Consider the following 20,423-nt stretch of genomic DNA (forward strand, 5'->3'; position numbering starts at 1 on the left):
GAAGATTTTGAATAATGTTCAAAACAATGCCCCTCGAAAGTCACTCTGTATGAGGGACCAACCACACAGCTCACATCCTCACTGCTCTTCTCCTCCCACTGCCTTAAATCTTTGTGTAGGACTTCATAGCCTTTGAAGTTCTGTCACTCTTAGGATCTCATTTGATCCTTACCAGATCCTGTGAAGCAGGCTAAACAGGGATTGTTTTCTAAATTTTATAGACAAGGGGATTGAGGTCCAGAAAAGTACTGATTTATCTAAGCCAGCAAATGGCAGAAGCTCTGTCTAATTAATTCCATACCAGATAGTTTTTTAGTACATCATGAAGCCTCCAAATAAAGAGAACTCTGGGATGTGTTGAGTACGCAGGGACTGATAAGACAAAGCCCCCCGGCATAAAACTTTGGCTGTCCAAATAATCTCAGTCCTAGTTTTCAATACTGAAGTACCCAAACTTCCTTAACCTTCTCGTTTCTTCCCCAATGATTACCATGGGGAGAAAAAGAAAAACAGCAAAAAGTAAAAGCAACATGGGAACCTTACCATGACGAGATCACAGCTTTTATTTTTGCTGTTTTTTTCTCCCACATGATAATTAGTATCTAGCTCAGTGTTTATTAGACTTTTTTTTTCATTCTCAGCCCTCTAGAAAATACTATTTAGACATTTTTTTCATAATTACTCCCTCTCCTTGAAATCTTAATACCACAGATATGTTGTATATCTGTTTATGCACTATATGTATGTCTGTGTTTTTCATCAAAAATTAGTATAACTAATTTCACCCATGTAAGAAACAATGTTTGCTTCCTAAGTACCATTTTGTTCTTGATGCAAATGCCTGATGTAGCTCATAACTGTGAATTCAGTAAAAAGAAAAGAAGGAAGCATGGTGGGAGGGAATGAAAAAATGAAGAGAGGGGAGAAAATAAACAAACAATAAAACAAGCCAGAAAAGACATGAAACACCAGACGGAAAGTGTCCTCAATTTCCAAACAGCTCTAGCATTCCCTGGTAGTATAGATTCAGGTATTGAGGTTTCACTTTGGCCAAAGCACTCATTCCCAATCTTTCTGTCCAAAGCTGGGGCAGAGCATGCTTAAATCATTCTGTGAGTGAAACCCGAAGAACGAGATGTGGCTCGAGGCACATTCAGCTTTTGGTATCTTAGTTCCCTAGTTGTAAAAGAGAATGTTGTTTCTGACCAAACATAGTTTTTACTTGTGGGATTGGGTACATCTCTAAGGACATGGGAGTCTTTCCCTTGGGGGAAGTTCATCGCTTTGCCTATTGATAAGTGATAGCAAAGGAGAATGTGTGGAAAGTTACTCTTTTATTTTTTCCTCCTTAACTTCATACCCTGCCTAATACTAGAGAACTAGAAGGAAAGACAGAATTCATCACCACAGACGTAAGAAAAAAGGCCTGGACAGGTGGAATTGACTTTCTCAAGGGCCAGGAGCAAATTAGTGTCAAAGCTCAGACTTGGATTTTGCCTCTTGATGCAGGACCTCCTCTGCCAGAAGAAAGGGTCAACCTCAGATGTGTACTTCATTGTTTGTTACATTTGCTTGAGCAGCATCCAACTATGGCTGTGAGTACACAAAGAAAAAGCTTCTTTAAATAAACACCAGCAAATCTCTTTCGGCTGAAAATGTATGCTTAGTGTCCGGGGGGCCAGTATGATTTAATATTGCCAATATTAAATAAGAGTTTGGCAGCTGGATAGCAATTGCAAGGTGAGTAGCAGCTTTTCACCTCCAAGAATTGACTACAGAGAGCAAACAGCTCAGATGTGGAAATGAGTTTTGATGTATTAACAAAAAGCCCATGTAGCTGGCCACTAGCCTTCAGCTCCTATGAAAACTGGATATGTGTGCACAAATGTGTGTGCACATGCCCACATGTATTCCAGGGGTAGGTTCATCACCAGGACTGCCAGACCACAGTGGTAAAGCCAAGCCATTAAAGAACCAGAACAAAGTCAATGAGTGTGTATGGGCTAAGACCTGGCCAGTTAGAAAACTGGGAAGGAAGCTATGTGTGTCTTTGCAACTCCAGACTTCACTGCCTCCATATCCCTCTTTTAGGCCTAGTGCTTTCAGAAACTCAGGTTTTTCGGTCTCATCCTATCACAGACAAAAATGGTGAGAACCTGGCTTTGCAGGATGACAACCCTGGTTACACCCTGGCTCAACCTCTTCCTGTCTGTGTGACCTTGTTGTTCTTTGATCTTTTATTTAGAAAACAGTTATCTAGTACTTGCCGTATGCCAGACACTATTCTAAGCACTTTCTAAGGAATAACTTGTTTCATTCTCAATAACAATAGGCTTAATTCTTCATAACAACACTATGTCCATTTTATAGCTGAAGGAACTGAGGATCAGAAAGGTTAAGTACCTTGCCAAATTTACTCAGCTAGAATTTGAACCCAAGCAATGTGTCTCCCTTGACACATCTTACCATGGTAAGTGACCTTAGGCAAGTGGTAGATTCCCCCCCAAACCTCAGTTTACCTGTTTGTAAAGGGAGGATGCTAATACTACTCTGGACAAGGATGGATGAAAGCTTGTTACAGGGTTTAAATGAGAAAATGTTCAGGATTTAGCAGGTTTCCGGGCACCTAGAAAGTACAATAGATGATTAACACTCCTATGGTGTGGGGGTCACGTTTCATAAATGGATCAGGAAGAAGTGGAGGCCTCTTGTGCATCCTCTCATGGTGAGTCTGATAGGCCTATGCCAGCACAGTCCTCCTGAGAATGCCTCACCTTCACAGGTGCAATCATTTACAAGTTAAATGGTTCTGTTGTTCACAAATGTTGACTTAAGCTCTCAACAAGAAATGTTGTGCTACTTTGATTGAATGAGTTGAGCAATATAATCAGAAGTTAAAAACATCTGAGTGATATGTTATCTTTAATGGCATTTCAGTTATAATGCAGTTTCTCCTCTTTCCTACAGAATGCTTGCTCTCTCTTTTCTTGGTACCTTTATGATTTTTGAAACAATAGGCAAAAAGGGTCAATATGAAACACGCAGATTAACAATGGCCCAGATAGCAAAGCAGTGCCGCTGCATTCTGAGAAGTACCATTATTTTTAGAACAGGAATTTTTTTAATATGAAAGAAACACAGTCTCACTTGCAGGGAAATACAGATTTCACGGTAAATGCAATCACTATGGAGCAGAGACAGTGAGGCAAAATCACAGGGTGAGCGGTTTTTCTGCAGCTGAGGGACAAATGACAGAATTGCCTTGGCCAGCTGAAGACAGATTGCTGCATTGTTCCATTAATTGTGTAAGTTGGCTTTTCCAGACCTTTCTGTGTGCAGACTAATCCACCTCTGCACGCTGCTGAGCCGTCTCACTTTTACTGAAGGCTACCTACAATGCCTCTGAGATAGGGATCCGTGCTACACATAGTGTGCAATATTGAGAGTTCTTCACTGAGGATAAATATGCTGATGGTGAACACCTAAAAATAAGTGATTTTTTAAAAGAGGATTTTGGCTTAAGGAGGTAAAATATGACGGAAGATCCAATCTTTATCCTGGCTTTACTTAAGCCCCATAAACTGTTGGTGAATCTGTTCTCGCAATGAGCATTCACTTGTGTTGTTTCATGTAAGGGGAACAAGACAGGAAGTCCTGTCCAAATGTATGCCACCCATCTGTTGCAGTGCCTGAAATTCCAGCATTAGAGTGATGTCTTTTGGTTATTTCCCCCAAAGATCCTAGTTTAAGTTGCAAAAATCTCCATGGTATAATTATCACCACTGCACCAATCAGTGTCCTACTAGGATTTAGTGTTTACATTCTTGGAAGAGCTGGTGGCAAATCTATGGATGCGGTAGACTGAATGGAAAGGGAATATTTTGATGCTGGGGTATTTGGAAAGAATTGCTGTCCTTTGGACGTCTCCCGGGTGTCATGGAGTCTCCTATGGCAAAGAAGAGAGTGTCAGGCTTGGGATTGAAGTGGAGACACAGAAGGGCAGTGGTGAAACTATAATGCCAAACTTTGTAACTGCAAGATTTCAGTTGGAAGAGGTGTAGGAAGTAGCCTGTGTGCAATGGGTTTTCCGGGAATCCTCCTAAAGGAGTTATTGATGTGTATATTTTGAGCAGGACTAGCTTTACCTTATAATGACACAACCAATCACAGAAGGTAAGGAAGGTGGTAGAGGGGGAAGGACCCAGAATTTAGAAGAGGAATTTCTCAATGCCAGCCCAGCAGTAACAATGATATTGGGCAAGCTACTGAACCTTTTCAAATCTGATTCTTGTCTTAAAATGGGACACGTTTATTTCTGCCTTGTGAAATTTTGGGAAAACAAAAACAAATATAATGCTAAACAGAACTTTTTAAACTATAGAGTGCTCAGAGACCAATTCTAAGTACACTGATGCTTACATGTCTTTCATTTTTTTTTTTTTTTTGAGATGAAGTTTTGCTCTTGTTGCCCAGGCTGGAGTGCAGTGGGGCAATCTTGGCTCACTGTAACCTCTATCTCCCAGGTCTAAGTGAGTCTCCTGCCTTACCCTTCCAACCAGCTGCGATTACAGGCACACGCCACCATGCCTGGCTAATTTTTTAATATTTTTAGTAGAGATGGGGTTTCACCATGTTGCCCAGGCTGGTCTTGAACTCCTGACCTCAGGTGATCCTCCCACCTTGGCCTCCCAAAGTGCTGGGATTACAGGCTTGAGCCACTGTGCCCAGCCACATGTCTTTTTTCTACCAGTGCCACCAGATGGAGTCAATGGCAGGGAGGTAAGAAGGTGGCTCCCTTCTCCCTGCCGTGTAGCCCATGTAACCTAATCCCATGGAGGCCAGGCACCAGCCCATCAGTATTTTTAAAGAGCTGCAGTGAGACTTTTGGATCTTGTAGATTACTGAGCTGTACATGCTGTGAGTAGGGGACCCGCTAGTTCAGTGCTTCTCAGGCTTGGCTGAACTTTGGAATCACCTAGGAAGCTTAAAAAAAAAAATTCTTCTCACCAAGGCCACACCCCTGACCAGTTAACTCACAATCTCTCAAGGGTGGGGCCCAGAAATCAGTATTTACTGAGGCTCCCCCGTGGTTCCACTGTGCAGCCAGGGTTGACAAGCACTGTCCTAGCTGAGCAATAGAGAAAGAAGATGCAGCTAGAGAATGAATTCTTTCTTCCCATAACACGAGGGAAAATCACTTTGCAACATTGCATTGAGAACAAACAAATAGCTTTAGGGTAGACCAGAATTGAAAAGGACTGAGGAGTCAGTATAATCACAGCTACTTACAGTAACTTGGGCAGCATAAAACACAGATCTTGAAAGTCTCTCTTTTTACTCTCTTTTTCTTTTTTCTTTCTGTTGTGTTTTGTTCTCTCTCTTCTCCTCTCATCTCCTTCCCCCACCTTGCCTTTTCTTCTTCTCAATCTCTCTTCCTGTCTTTTTCTTTCCCCTCCCACACCCCATTTTATTAGAAAAGGCTCTCAACTCCTAATATCCATTGTGGCCACTTACAATGTAGTACATTATTTTGAGCCTCCTGAACAAATATCTTTCTCTTCTTCTTCCCTACCCCTACCTAGTAGCAATCCTAGGCTGTGTGTGTGTGTGTGTGTGTGTGTGTACTTCACAGCACATCGCTGTGTCTCAGGTCTCATGTGCAGGTGAGTGCGTGTGTGTCCTCTCCAGGATTCCCTTTCATCTCTTCCTGCCCATTCTAAAAACCCAGTTTTCTCACCCACACATGCCTGCGTTTTCCAGCATGTCCACCTACCTCTCTGAAGCCCCTGACTCTCAGTGAATTTTTTTAAACCTCTGTCTGCTCATTCATATTCAGGCAAGCTTGATGAATCAGAATGTCTGGAGGAATAAAAATTCAGGGGAATTTTAATTTTCTGGTTAAGTGACACTCTCATGAAAACCACTTTTGTTTCATGCTTTATTGTGGTGACAAAAAAATGGTAAAATAGAAGCCCCAAACTGGAAAGGTTCTTAGAGAATCCCTAAATGAATCCTTCTAAAAGTAGAGACAGAGACCAGTTGCAGTAAGATGAGTAACATGATCCCAGGCATGTGAATGGCAGTACTCTGTCTAAAGACCATGACTCTTGACTTCTAGACCCTATTTCTTCCAGAGCTCACTTGACCTGCCCTGCAGAAATGTTCTGACTAAACAGAACCAGTCAAATGTAAATTCTATTCTTTTACGTGAATTCTCTAGTTACTTATGATGTCACCTGCCCATGAACCTCACTCATCTGTGTTGCCTGTCTGGCCCCAGCTGAATTTCAGTTTAAAATTCTTGTATCTCTAGACTATCCTGTTTCTAAGGTCTGAGATCATTTCCCTAAATATGTCCACCCTACTTACTAGACTGAGCACACTGATTTTTTTCTAGCTTATTTGTATTTAGTTTATTTTTAATTATTGTGGGTACATAGTAGATGCATATATTTATGAGGTAGGTGAGATATTTTGATAGAGGCATGCAATGTATAATAATCACATCATGGATAATGAGGTATCCATCCCCTTAAGCGTTTATTTTTTAGCACACTGATTTTTAAAATAGAAGTTCATCACCACCTCAGATACATTACAGTTTTGGTTGGGAAAGAAGAAGGCACAGGCTCGTGGATTGGATTTGTTCAGACTGCAGAACCCCTCCTAGAAGGAATATCAAGTTTCTCATTTTCCTTCTTGTTAATTAAATCTCTGCTGTTCACTTAATTTTTTTTCTCCTGTTTCCTAAATGAGGTAGTGCCAAAGAAAAAGTGGGTCAATTGAGGGTTCTGACTAGCTTTGTCCTAGTTAATTTAAGTTTTGCCATATGTTCTTTGAGAAGCATGTGTTAACTATAGGCCCTTTTGCTGATTATCAACTAATCTGAGGGCTTTTAATTTAGATTTCCAGATACCTGGCAAGAGAAAGACTTAAAGGGAATAGGTCTAGGTAACTCAGCACCATTACTTTCCATCATGCAGCAGCGTTTTTCATCTTCAGCACTCTTGACATTTCAGGTCAAATAATTATTTGATGTGGGCGATGTCCATGCTTGTAGGATATTTCACAGTATCCAGACTTCTACCCCCTGGATACCGGCAGCACCACCTTACCCATGCATAAACATTAAAAGTGTCTCCAGACACAAACACGTAAATGTCCACTAGGTGGCAAATCTGCCCCTGGTTGAGAACCATACCATGGACACGTGATCCATTTAATCACCAAGGAAGAAATGCAGATAAATCCCTGACAATAACATATGGATGTCTACACCTTACTCTCTCCGAGTCCAAAATCCTATGTTAAGAGGTTGAACTGAATGTACTGGCCATTTCTTCCCCTGGAACCTGGAGAAGTCTCCTCTGTTAGCAAAGCCCTGCATTGCCCAATTACCAGTCACCAGAGCAAACAAGTCATGGTCAGAATTCCTGGATTGGGGCATTGTGCCCATGGCATTCAACAAGAATGTGTTGACCATGTCTCCTGTTCCCAATCTAGTTCCAGGTTCTTTGCTAGGTGCAGAAGTGGAGGGGCAACCATTCAAGGAATAAAGAAACAGGGAGTAGTGAAAGACTACCAAGCCAATTAACACATCACAGTGCTCCCAATCCCTAGCTGGTTGGCTTTGCACAGTGTACTTGACCTCTGTAAGCCTCGGGTTCTTCATGTGAAGATAAGTTGCTAGCAGCTCCCTCACTTACTATGATCTAGGTAGAGGCACCATACCAGGGACTGCTCAGTAAATGTTATTTCTCCATCTCATTTATATCTTTGTCTAAACTGTAAGAATACAATAGCCAGGACCTTTGCTTTGAGTAAAAAACCAAAGAGTTTCAGAAATTGTGTTCAGTTGAGCAAAGCCAGGAGATGACGCCCAATCAGAAGTAAGAATTTTGCCTCCTGAATCCCAGAAAAGAAAAAAAAAAAAAATAGAGCATTCCTTATTGAAAAAGTATGTATCTTAACCCTGAGGTGGAAAATCCTCAAAAAAATATATTCTCATTTGCTGGCTCTTTCCACTAGACAGAAGGTTACACTCTGCCATGGCATAAGGAGCCCGAAAGCTCCCCAGCCTGCAAAGCATCTACCTACTCATTAACTAATGCCTGAAAATACCACCAGCCGTATCAATCCATTATGTATTAACCGTCACAGATTTTATCAGATCATTTCCTGAATAAAAGTTTGATTATCAAGGAGAAAGTATTAGCGTAATTAGTGACAGAAGGCCACTAATTACATAATGTGGCCACCTGCCTGCATGTGTGTGTGTGTGTGTGTGTGTGTGGTTATATATGTATGTGTGTGGTTGTATATGGTTTTATAGACATATACATAGACACACACATATAGGTGTGCATGTTTGTGTGTGTGCTGTTACATATACAGAAATAGATTGAGAGGTAAGAGTGTGTGCGTAAATCCCTAAACCTCTCTCAAAATATATTTCAGAAGCCTATTTAATGGTCATATTCTAGCGAATTCCTTGTTATTTGACATTCTGTCAATGGCTGACCCAAATCAACTAACATTACCACTCATCTAGAGGAGATAATTGATATTTATGTTGACTACCCTGAAACATTATGATCTTCTTGCTCCAAAACAGATATAATTTTTAATTCTTTGATAATTTTCTCTGTGAGAAGGGTATGTACGTTCCTTTTATCATCTCACGTGATCCATCAATGTCCTCTTCTACTGGGACATGTCAGATAGACCAGGCATCAAACTTGCTGACAAGTTGACTAAAATAAGCCAGAAACACAGGTGACCCCTAATGCTATGAGAGGTCTGTGTGTAGTTGCTTGGAAGACTTGGGAGGAATAACAAGTGGCATTTGCCCCTCTAATGACTTACACGTATTCACAAATGTGTTGTTGATGCTAAGTCATACCAAATGTCTGCCTTCTTGAAGGCAGAGAGAAAAGGTAGGGCACTCTTATACTTTGATGAGCTCAGAAGAATATTTTTAAATGGTTTAAAAGACTATTTCCTTTTACTGGTATAACCTTTTCTTTGTGATGGTAACTTTGCAGTCTTGGGAGTGTGGGCTGCATTGTGGGGTAGGTGGTCTCAACTATTAATGGCAAGGCTAAGATCTGAGCATCAGGGACTGCCTTTTCTTTCTGGGTGAAGCAAACGACAGGTCTCATTTAACCTGCTTCCTCTGGTCCAACCTAAAAAACTACTAGGGCTAAGACTGGTGTGAGAGTGTCATTTGTCATGTGAAATGACTTTTTTTCTATATAAATATTCGAAAAACCTCAATACCACTGCTGAACTTTAATCAGCTGGGAAGGTACTGCAAATGGAGGGTCAATCCATCACAATGCCCAGGATGAGACGTGAAGTGTGGCCTTAAGTTCTTTTCAGATAACACAGGATAATGAGATTAGCACCCTCTGTGGGAAGAATAAAAAAATAGGTGCTACACCTTTAAAAATTAGATTCTCTTTTAAATGCTTAGTAGTTTGCTTAGAGGGGTCAGAGCAAGTTTCTTGAAGCTTAAAGATTAATTAATTTGAGAAAGAAAAGGTTTCAAGTGTTACAAAACCTTAGTTAAAACTACCGCTTTCCCTTATTCTTACCGTTCCCCCCCACCCCCTCCCCCCCACCATTCTCCAGAGCTAGAGGCACATGGGCATGAAATGATGTGAGCTAAATTCCTGTTTGTGTAGAAAACATTTGCTTGCCTGCAAAGACACACAACACAGAAACATACAGACACACGCACACCAAGTAAGAACATAGCTTCCTATGGTCATCATTTTCTCTTAAGCTCCCAGATTGCTGATTCCTCTTTCCAATGGTTCTTCATGAAATGTGCACAGACTTAAGATCTTCTACATACATGATACTTAGTCATGGGCAGGGTGGTGGGAGTAGCATAAAACAAAGCATGATTATTCTCTCCCTTTCTTATGTCCACCTTGAAACAAGAAGAGTGAAAGATAAAATTGTCTTGGGGATAGGAGATAAACTACAGTTTCCAAGATTCAGATTTCTAGAGGGTAGGAGGGGACCTGTGGTTCTGATGCTTGCCAGGAAGGTTTTGCTTCTGGAAGCTTTCCCTATAAGCACACCCACACAGCTCTTTAATGCACCAAGCCAGAGCAGCTTTAGGCGCTGGATTCCTGTAGCCTTCCTATGAGATGGTTAAGTTCACGGAATCCAAGGAGCTCTCCTTCAGTTGCTACATTTTTTTTTTCTCCTAAAAAAGGTATGCTGTCTTCTAGAGGAGGTCGCTTTAGTAGGGTTTAAATATAGAGGTGAAGTGCATCCCTGAGAGAACCTTGTTCCTGCTACCCCTGCTCTCGGAGTGATATGCTATTTAGAAAGGCAGACCCAAATGATTATGCTTAGTCTAAATCCAAAACCCCCTCCTCAAAGTTATCAAACAAAGCACCACTCTTCCAGAACACTAACAGTCTGAATGGGTTTTATGTGCATGATGTGTGCTATACTGTCATGTTTTATTTATAAATAAAGCAAGATGAAGCTTCCTGGTCAGGAAAAATGAGCTAGGGTGGTGTGTGTGTGTGTGTGTGTGTGTGTGTGTGTGTGTGTGTGTGTAGGAAGCTGTCTCCCAGGGCTTAACATCTTAAAAGACATTTGCAAAATATTTCTCTTGAAAGAAAGAGACTCTTAGAAGCACTATTTTTAGGCATACTGGTTTCTCCATAGGTAGAAAAGAAACCTACCACCAACCCTTAGCTTAAGGAAACCTTCTGGTGATGCCATTCTGCATTTCAAAAAGCTGATTTTGCCTCCTAAGGTTGGCAGCTGGAGGGATTTGCATTTTGGGGGATGGTAGTGTGTGGTTCTCCACCCCTCATCCCTCTTCCTGTTATTTGGGCTTCACTCTTAAAAAAGGAAAAATAAAAACAGAAAGATGTAAGTCTTTAGTATCAGTTAGAGAAGGAAGAGAAAGACTTTGGGACATGAGCTGCATTGGTTCAGTTTTCAGTGCCTGTCATTCACGACAGTTTATTTCAATCATACATTTGCTTAAATTGTCATCTGATGAAGGACCCCCTCCGTCCAATGCACACAGCCTTCCCCTTCCCTTCTCTGTACCCACCCACTGCCATTGCCACTACCTCCTCACCCTTAGTTCAACAGAAACTGAAATCTTAATGATGGACCTGGAAACCTATGAGAGGTGAGAAGGAGCAATCATCAATCCAGACACAGAAAAAAGAAAAAAAGAAAGAAACAGGGAAAGCAAGCATTATACAAAAGGGCAATCTGAGAAGAGGCAGCTTTTTTTTTGTCCCGGGCTAACAAATTATTCCCATCTCAGAAATATGCAAACACAGGATCAAATGATTATCTTCTCCCACTCTTTCCACCCCCATCACAGCTCTGTCACCTCTGCCCCTGAAGTCTCTTGCTACAAGTCATTACCCTGCAGGCATTCATCCTGAGGTAGGCTTTTCTCCTCATTCCCCATAGAAACTAGGAATGTGCTGTCACTGATGGGAGCCTAAGCTTGCTGCAGTCTTAGCAATGTGCTCCAGAAGCACAGCTTTCAGCCCTGAACATCGGGATTCCGCCTGCTTACCCTCAGCCAGCAGTGAGCTGAGGGGTTCCCTTTAACACAGGAGGGTATGGGAAGGGCACAAATGCTACTGTGTCTGGTGAATCAAAGACTCAGGAGAATTAAGAACAGGTGGTATTTGGGGATGAGATTCTGATCTGATTTGAAAGATGGTTATGTTAAGGTTACACTGGTTACACTGTCTGGCACTGCCTTTTAAAAGCCATTTGCAATGCTCTCTGCCTTAAAGGCTGAGCAATGATGCCCAGTCCTCAGTCCACCTCTCACTTGCCTGAAGGTGGTTAGATTGCACTGTCTCTGCCCCAATAATATAAAGGGTCCTGCTCTTTTTCTTTTTTCCAGTCCTTACTCACGTGGAGTATATTAACATAAATCATTAATCTAATAAGCTTTGTTTGCCCTTCTTTAAAATTTCAAATTGAATCTGACTACTTTGCTCCTGGATCTTCCCTCTGGCCTCTGGACAACTCCCCTCTGCACCCCACCTCCCCCAGATTTTAACTGTTGCTTTTCTTGTAACATAGTTAACAATTCATTTAGGTTACACCAGTCTGTAAAAACTGTAAATGCTATTTTATTTTAAACATTTTAGTTTACAAAAAAAAAAAAAAATCAATGATTGGTACCTTTTTTACACTCTCAGATTCCTGAATATGGACAGATCTTCAAAGGGAGGAAGGAGTTCTCATATGAAATTTAAGATAGACTGTCCTGAAGGTTGTGGGGTGGGTTTGTTGTTGTTGTTGTTGTGTTTTATTTCGTTTTTGTTTTTAAGACACAATAAAGCTAAAATGTCAAGTCTCTGGGAGAGATCCCCTTAAAGTTTCAGTCAAGGAGCATATCAGAGCACAGACAAGGAGACCCCAGCCTGGTGCCCGCCGCCCGTCCGGGCTGCCCAGGCGTATTTGGTAGCGCATGGGTTGAGAGCCACTGGGACAATCACACCTCGCATTCCCTCGCGGGCTGCTGGTGGCAGGTACACGAACCATACTCGTTGATGATCACCAGGGCTCCCTCAATGTGGTTCGGTTTGTAATCAACGTAGTATTCCTGGGCAGACATGGCAGCCATCTGATGCATGGTCTGTTTCTGCTTTTGCTTCCTGCGCTGCGTGACAAAGCACTGTCTGAGCTGCCTGAGGCTGGCTGGGAAACACTTCCAGGACACGTAGAGCACCAGGACCACTATGAGGAAGGAGAAGATGAGGGCCATGGTGCCCGTGACCACTTTGTGGATCTGCACGGCATTCTCGGCGTGCTCGCCGCCGGGGAGAGCCACGGTGGCAGGCTCAAATGTGCCGTCGTGCTGCCCCTCCCCGCCGTCCGCGAGTGTGGTGGCCGAGCTGGCAGGGGGCCCCAGATCACTGCGGTTAGTGACGGCCGAGAGCAGGTGGCCGCTGGTAGGCTCGGCCCCATCCTCGCACAGGTGGAAGGCGTACACCGCGTCCAGGACGTCCTCGCCCTGTGCGTACTCCGGGCTGGCGCACTGCAAGTTGCCATCGTAGCGCCCCTGGAAGTTGCTGAGCCACGAGGCTAGGGCACACACGTTGCGCCCGCAGTCCCACAGGTTCCCGGCCAGGGTGATGCTTGTCAGAGACTTCCAAGAGTTGAGGATCCGGGGCTCGATGTAGGTGAGGCGGTTGGAGTCCAGCTGCAGGGACTGCAGCTGCGGCACGGTCTCAAATACATGGGGCTCCATGTACTCGATCTCGTTGCCAGACAAGTCCATTTTCTCCAGGTTCCAAACCCAGTCCAGAGAGCTGACCACAATGGCCACCTTGTTCCTCCGCAGGCAGAGCGAGTGTAGAGAGATGAGGCGCGGGAAGTGGGCGAAGTTCACCTTGACCAAGTCGTTGTGCTCGAGGTGCAGCTCAGTGAGCTTAAACAAGCCAGCGAAAGAGTTGCGCGCCAGACTCTTGAGCTGATTGTATCCGATGTCGAGAAACTTGAGGCTGCGGCAGTCCTGGAAGATGCGCACGGGCACAAACTGGATGGCGTTGGCCCGCATATGCAGCGTGGTGAGCTTCCGCAGCCCGTGGAAGAGGTCGGGCGCGAGCGCCTGCAGCTTGTTGTACGAGAGGTCCACGCTGCGCAGATTGGGCATGGGCCGGAAGGTGGTGTTGGGCAGTTGGGTGATCTGGTTGGAACTCAGCGTGAGTTCCTTAACTCGGCGCAGTTTCTGAAAGGCGTCCCCCTGCACGGAGCAGATGTGATTGTGATCCAGATAGAGCCACGTGAGCTGCATTAACCCTGTGAACTGGCCGGCGCGCAGCTCCGAGAGGCTGTTGTAGCGCAGGGACAAGCCCAGCAGGCCGGACAGGTTGTGGGGCGCCTCGGTGAGGTTGAGCGCCTCGCAGTACAGCAGCCGCCCCTCGCACCGGCACAGCTGCGGGCACCCGCTGGGGGCGGCGGGCAGCATCTGAAAGCAGGCCCCCAGCAGACACAAGACCACCCCCGAGGGCCTCCTCAGCAGCCAGTATAGACAGAGACCGAGCAGCAGGAAATCCATTAGCGAGAATCTTTCCAGAGAGACTGGAGAATGTCCATTGGAAGCGCTCGGTCAGAAATCTACATCATATTTTATTCCGAGGGAGGGGGAGCGGGGGAGGGGGAGAAAAGGGCAAAAAATCAAATAAATACATAGAAATAAAGAAGGACCCCCCTCCCCAAAACCACACGTTCACCTCTAAGCATGCAGAAAGCTGGGCAGCATAGAAAGTTCACAGCCACGGAAAGATCAAAGAGATGGTGATTTGGTCCATGTTAGATGCTGCAGTAAAGAAAAGGGAGGAAAAAAAAAATCTTCGGGAAAGAATTTAATTAAAAAGTGTCTTACCCACCCTTTTCCAGAGAGTGACAACCTCCATTCAGCTGCTCCCTTTGTGTGCAGGCTAATTATATGCAGGGCGAGAGAAGACCCCTCTGTGTTTCCGAGGCAGCCCCGGTCCGCGGCCGGCGGATCTGGCAGGCGCACAATGTCTCACTTTGCTGCTCGGCTCGGGGCTGCAAGGGCAGCCGGCGAGGCGGGGAGGCGACTTCTAGGACCCGCAAGTTTCCCAACTACGTGCCGGAGCCCGGGCTTCGCCTTCCTGCCGCCTTCCTTTCCCTCTGCAGTTCGGACTGTGACGTTGTGGGGGAAAAAACTCCAAACTCGGGGCTCGCGACTCCCCAGGATTTGACAGTCTGGTTAATGTCCGTCATTGGAGACGACCACTGACCGGCGCCACCTTTTACTCCGCGGAGACAGCCTGCCATTCGCGCCCCGGGCAGCTGCAGAGAGCGGGCTCGCTCATGCTTTGCGGGCGGCGGGCGGCGGGGAGGTGCGGGCGGCGGCGCGGGGAGCGGCGAGCGGCGCCCGGGCTCCTTCCCTCCAGCAGGCAGTGTGCGGCGCGAGCTTGCACAGGCACCTACTGCTCACTGAGTGTCGTAAGCTGCTCACGATTGTGCGTCTTTCCCGAGCACCTCAGACATGGGCAGATTGAAAAGGGGTGGGCATAAAACCAACATTTTACCGAACCACTAAAGTAATATATGTTCTTTGATGAAACGGAAAACACTTTCAGCTTTTTTGTCCATATTTCAAAAAAAGAAAAAAGGAGGGGGGAGGGAGGTGGAGGTAGGGGTAGCATCATCCGCGACAAGATATTTCCAAGTGGGAAACTGAAATAGTCTGTGCTCTCCCCCCTTCCCTTTTGGGGATATATTCTTTTCCCCTTTAAAACTGTCTACGTGTAAGAGATACGTAGGAATCTGTAGAGAAATCAACATTTGGTCCTTTGCTTTAGAAAAGCAACTTGAGAGAAGACACAGGAGGGCAATGATTTGGGGCTTGGCTAAGGGTTTTTTTTTTTTTTTTTTTTTTTTTTTTTTTTTTTTTTCCCCCCTTGCGGGCACTGGAATTCTGCAGTCAGCCAGCACTTTTTTTGAGGTGGATGGGGGAAATGCTTTACAAACCCACCTAGTTTGGGAAGCCATCCCAGCCCCTGTGGTGTGAGATCCAGTGTGGCAAAAAGGTATGTCTGTGTACAGGGAGACTGAGATCCCCGCGGGGCTTCATCAGGCTCCACAGATATCTATGGGGTACAGGATGGATTAAAGAACGATTCTGCTGTCTGACATGGGGAGGGCTAACCCTGACTTGTGCTGTTCATGGTGATTACTGGGCCCTGCAGTGAACTCCACTCCAGAAGACTGTGAATGTGTGGGGATATGGTAGTTTAAGCCATAATGAAGCCTACCCATCTCCATACACACATCCGTAATTAAGCTTTGAGACTGTATTAAATTGTGCCACTTTTTCCTCTAAGTGTGAAGAGAAACCTTTGCCTCATTATTTTCTATTCACAATCATTTACAGATAGGAGTCCTTGCAATGAGCTCCCCATCCACCTCCCACCCCCCACACACAACACCTTGTGCTAACTGGTATGGAGAGAGTCTGACCTGGAGAGGGTCAGTTGGTCATCTGTTTAAACAAAATCCTTAAGATGGCTGAGAAAGCCTGTGGGAAGTGAGTGTGGGTAACACTTCCTTCTTGACAAAGATGCCCAGGGAGATGAGAGGGAGAGTCAAATGTGAGTCTCCAGCTCCGCTCTTTGAATTCCTATCATTTCTGCCTCTAAGGAACTCAAAATAAGTGGGCATTATCTGTAGTCGCGCTTACTTTGATAGGAATGAGGGTGGATTACCAGAGCCTGGGTAGACAGACTGGACAAGTAACTGGATTGGTCCTTAGCATCTAAGCCGAAGAGATCAACCAATGGAATCAAAGTCACCAAAGACTGGTGGTACTTTTCAGGAAAAGTCATATGAACAGGGGCATGAATCATTCCATTTTGTATTCATCTGAGCTCTGTCCTGGTCATTCATCTCTGAGATGTATCATTTAATTGGAAGGAGCACAAATCTGAAATGTCCTAGACATCACATGCTGTCTTAGGAGTTAGAAGAGACATTGGAAAATCAACCCCCTTAATTTTGCACGTGACGAAACTGAGGCCAAGAGACATCACAGTTTATCCAAGGTCATACAGCTTGTAGCTGGCACAGACGCACAGATGGTTTTCTTTCTTTCTTCTTCTTCCTCTTTTTTTTTTTTTTTTTTTTTTTTTTTTTTTNTTTTTTTTACTATTCCTCCTCAAAGTGCAATTTATTTATTTGCCATTCTTGATGGTTGCCTCTCTGTCACTCTTGTTACTTACCTAATTCTGGATTGGGCATTTGCAGGTTTCATCCTGGCACCTCCAAGGTGCTGCGGAACACTTTAACAGACAGACAAATTCACCATCAAGTGGTTTCACCTCTTGCCAAGACAATTATTCCTGACAGCAGGCCAGCTGATTGAGCCATAAACGCTAAAGGCTTGGGAGGTGGGGGAGGGGTGTTGAGCAGGCGCAGGCAGAGTTAAACAGCCGCCAGCCATTCAGCGAGAACTGTGAGTATGCGCCACCCAATCCCCAGGGCTGCTAGGGGGGAAAAAAATCCTCCTAATGCAGGTTGCTTGGCAAAGTGGTGACAGAGGCTGCCAAATGGGCAAGAAGAGGTCCCACTTTGGATGTCACTTGATTTGTAGAGCTGGTACAGCGAGGCAGAAGAGTTGAGTGTTGGCAAGAAAGAAAGGAAATAAAATTAAATTCACTGATTTATATGTGAGTTTTCTTCTAAGTGTGCTACTCAGAACTTAGAAGATGCTCCTAGGCTGTAATTAAAATAAATTATATATATATACACATACACACACACACACACACACACACACACACACACACATATTGCCTTTTGCATTATTATCCTGCAAATCGTTTCATCTATATAGTATCTTTAAGCCTTTCCCACCTTTAATGTGGTAAGTTTTCATCTTTTCTAGTTTTAAACCCCTTGGCAGAACCGTATACATTAACAGATTGAAATGAGCTTTATTGAAATTTAGCTATTCTAAGTCATCTAAGTTGCAGAATTCCAATTTATTATGTATTTAAAGCATACCAGCCCTGATTAAATCAATGCAAATTAGGTTAAATAAGAACAACATGAATCAAGTGTTTCAGCAAAGTTGAGTAGAGAAACGACAACTTTTAAGTCACCACAGCAAGTCGATATGTTTTTCACGAGTTTTAATTTCATGCCTCTAAGTGTCCAATGAACTAAAAAGGGAAAAAAAAGAAAGAAAAGCTCACCTAAAGTCTTCCCATTCCTCCTGTTTGTTCTCTTGTATCTCTTTACAAGTCTTTTGAGAATATCTGATTTATCAGGTTATAATGTGGCTATTATGTGTACTGGATCAGTCTCTTCTTCTACAGTGACCATATATTTCAGTTGGCAAACTTCTTAAATGCTGTATATTGGATAAGAGTTACTTTATATGCTTTGAATATACGCTTGACGTTTTCCATGTTTGTCTGGGGAAGGAACCTGAACTCATCTAGCTGAACTGCTATAGCTGCAAGTCTAGTACTGAAAGTTGGGCATCAAGAACACCATCCCAAGTCATCATGCCAACATGAGGCCAGACCTCCAGTTTGGGGTAAGAAAATATAAGAATCTTGAAAATATGGATTCAGCAAATGGGAAGGAAGTCTGGGGTACATGAGTTATGAATCTGATGACCAAACATAATCTGGAACTAAGGGGAGGTAGAAGAGAGGAGCTGGTGGAGCAAACTTGGTGTAGTTAGGCCAGAAGTAAAGCTTGATGGAGTGAAGAATCGATTAATTCCTTTTCTTTTCAACCTTGTAAATTAGCCTTTGCCTAATAAGCCCACCTGTTTTTGTAGGTACTCTATGTTATGTCATGGAATGGGGGAGGCACATACAATTTTATTTTTTTGGTATGTCATTACGTCTCCTGTTTTATCTCAACACTTCCCATTCATTTTAATCAGAATAATTTTTGAACGAAGAGCTACAAGTGCAAAAATTCTGAAATGAGTCTGCATCCTCGGGACTGGCTTTCCATTAGTAGTCTTTGTCAATTTTCAAGGAAGGAAATTTGAGTGATTATTTTAATGTTCTGTCATCGCTAGCACCAGCCTGGACCTTGACCTTTATGCTGTTGTCTTTGATTTTCAGTGGCAGTGAACCATGGCTTTTCTTTAAAAGGAAACCTTTAGAAGAACTGGGGGAGAGTGGGAGTCACAATTTCAAAAAGAGAGAATTAACTTGTTGTTTCTGTGGGCACATACCATACAGCTGGCATTTTACAGAACGCCTCAAGAGATGCATGGAGAGCCTGAGGTTGGGGGTCCCAAAGCTGTTCTCAGGAGATCCACTTGGGAGAAGCAAATTAGAAAGAGAGGTCATTCTACTCATCAAACTTTATCCAACTCTTAAAACAAAGTAGTAACATGGATAGCAATAAGCAACTAACTGTCATGTTCTATGAATGAGGAGAATCGCTTGAACCTGGCAAAGGGTGGTCACGGTGAGCCGAGATCATGCCACTGCACTCCAGTTTGGGCGACAGAGCAAAACTGTGTCTCAAAAAAAAAAAAAGAAAAGAAAAAAAAGAAAAGAAAATTCATGAGGCCTGTCCTGCCCTCCTCACAGGTTTTGTCTATACTGGCATATGCTCTGATCATGCCATGTTATGCTTACCTATTTTTTTACATTCTCTCCATCTTAACTTACCTTCATTCTAACTATCCTTCAAGGCTGATGGCAAATCTCCTCTGTGATTTCTTCATTGACTCCCAGGCCCCTGCCCTATATAAAGCAATCCCTTCTTCTGAACTTCATTAGCAGCTTATCTTTATCAATCTTGTGATTCTGTTCACTTTATATGAATGTGGCAATAATTTCTAATTATAGCATTTTAAAACTGAAAGGGACATTAAACATCTTGGAAATGACAAGTAAAAAGACCTTGTTGAGATTCCTGCTTTGCCACTTTTTAATCGGTGTAACCCTAGACACAAGTCACTTCTGGGTCAGTGAAATAAGGCTAAGGAGAGCTATATTAGAGGATATTTGGGGGAATTAAATGAGATCATGTATATTAGAGTTTGGCACTCAAAAGCGTAGGCCTGGGACCACAACCTTGGAGTTGTTAGAGATGTAAACTCTCAGGCCTCTCCCCAGACCTATGGAATCAAATCTGCATTTAACCATTAGTCCCAGGTAATTCATTATATTTTAGATGCATTATTGGAATATTTGCAAATTTTAACCTGAGATAAAAACTCAGGTATCATTGATTCCCTAGTTTTATAATTGAGAAACTGAAGGGGAAGAAATATTAAGTGATTGCCCACCTTTGGGGAATCACTAGTAGAATTGGGTCCAAAAAAATAAAACTTTCTAAATCATGTGTTCTCTCTCCTGTTTGATTTCAAACACTTAGATTGCAAGGTCTATGTGTATCACAGGCCTGAGCACTTAGCAAAGCTCTTAAAGTTTGATTTTGTAATTGGTATAGCAGGCGGTGTAGAGCCTTCATAGGTGCTAGCTTTAGGTATCTTTCAGCTAGTTTCTTCCCATGTTACCTTAGGAGATAATGGTGCTCTGACATCTGGCATAAGGCTTTGATTGCAGTCTTCCAAGGCAGGCAGAGTTGCATGGCAATTGATCCCATAGGGCAGCCCAACATGTTGCCCCTTCACACATACAATTTTGGAAGTCAAGACAGCAGGGACAAGGGAGGGGAGGTAAGCTGGAGGTGCATTAGTGTTGTCTCTGGGAAAAGCTTTGATGTTAACAGAGCTCTCTTACGTTACTCCTCAGTTTACTTATCACTGCCAGTCTGCTACCATAGCATGTGCGTACTTCTCATGGATACTTTATTCTGAAAAATATAATGGAGAATCACAGAAGGGACAAAAATTAAATGAAGGTGACGTCACCTAAATTTCAATCACCAGA

The 20,423-nt window shown here is 43.5% G+C and overlaps 2 protein-coding genes across 9 annotated transcripts in view; one reads left to right on the plus strand and one right to left on the minus strand.

Moving 5' to 3' along the window:
- Positions 1–20,423, plus strand: part of CTNNA2 (catenin alpha 2) — a 1,139,443-nt gene that overhangs the window by 774,285 nt on the left and 344,735 nt on the right. Inside the window, exon 1 of one of the 6 annotated variants that reach the window (XM_037741393.1) lies at positions 15,401–15,581. The exons of the other annotated variants lie outside the window; for them this stretch is intronic. The gene's annotated coding sequence lies outside the window, so the exon portion shown is untranslated. Of the gene's footprint in view, positions 1–15,400; positions 15,582–20,423 lie in introns of those variants that run through there. 6 annotated transcript variants of the gene reach the window in all.
- On the minus strand, positions 12,124–14,989 carry LRRTM1 (leucine rich repeat transmembrane neuronal 1). Of its 3 annotated transcripts, none has more exons than XM_017536696.2 (2): positions 14,409–14,989; positions 12,124–14,136 (listed from the first exon to the last, which is right to left on the minus strand). In XM_017536696.2, exon 2 carries the CDS (start codon positions 14,075–14,077, stop codon positions 12,509–12,511), a length of 1,569 nt encoding a protein of 522 aa, XP_017392185.1. In that variant the 5' UTR covers positions 14,078–14,136; positions 14,409–14,989; the 3' UTR covers positions 12,124–12,508. The 3 variants fall into 3 exon arrangements, with proteins under 3 accessions (XP_017392185.1, XP_017392186.1, XP_037597323.1); XM_017536697.2 differs by having other exon boundaries at positions 14,405–14,492; XM_037741395.1 differs by lacking the exon at positions 14,409–14,989 and adding an exon at positions 14,253–14,333.

Source organism: Cebus imitator, unplaced genomic scaffold, assembly GCF_001604975.1.
Source record: "Cebus imitator isolate Cc_AM_T3 unplaced genomic scaffold, Cebus_imitator-1.0 Scaffold100, whole genome shotgun sequence".
Taxonomy (NCBI): Eukaryota; Metazoa; Chordata; class Mammalia; order Primates; family Cebidae; genus Cebus; species Cebus imitator.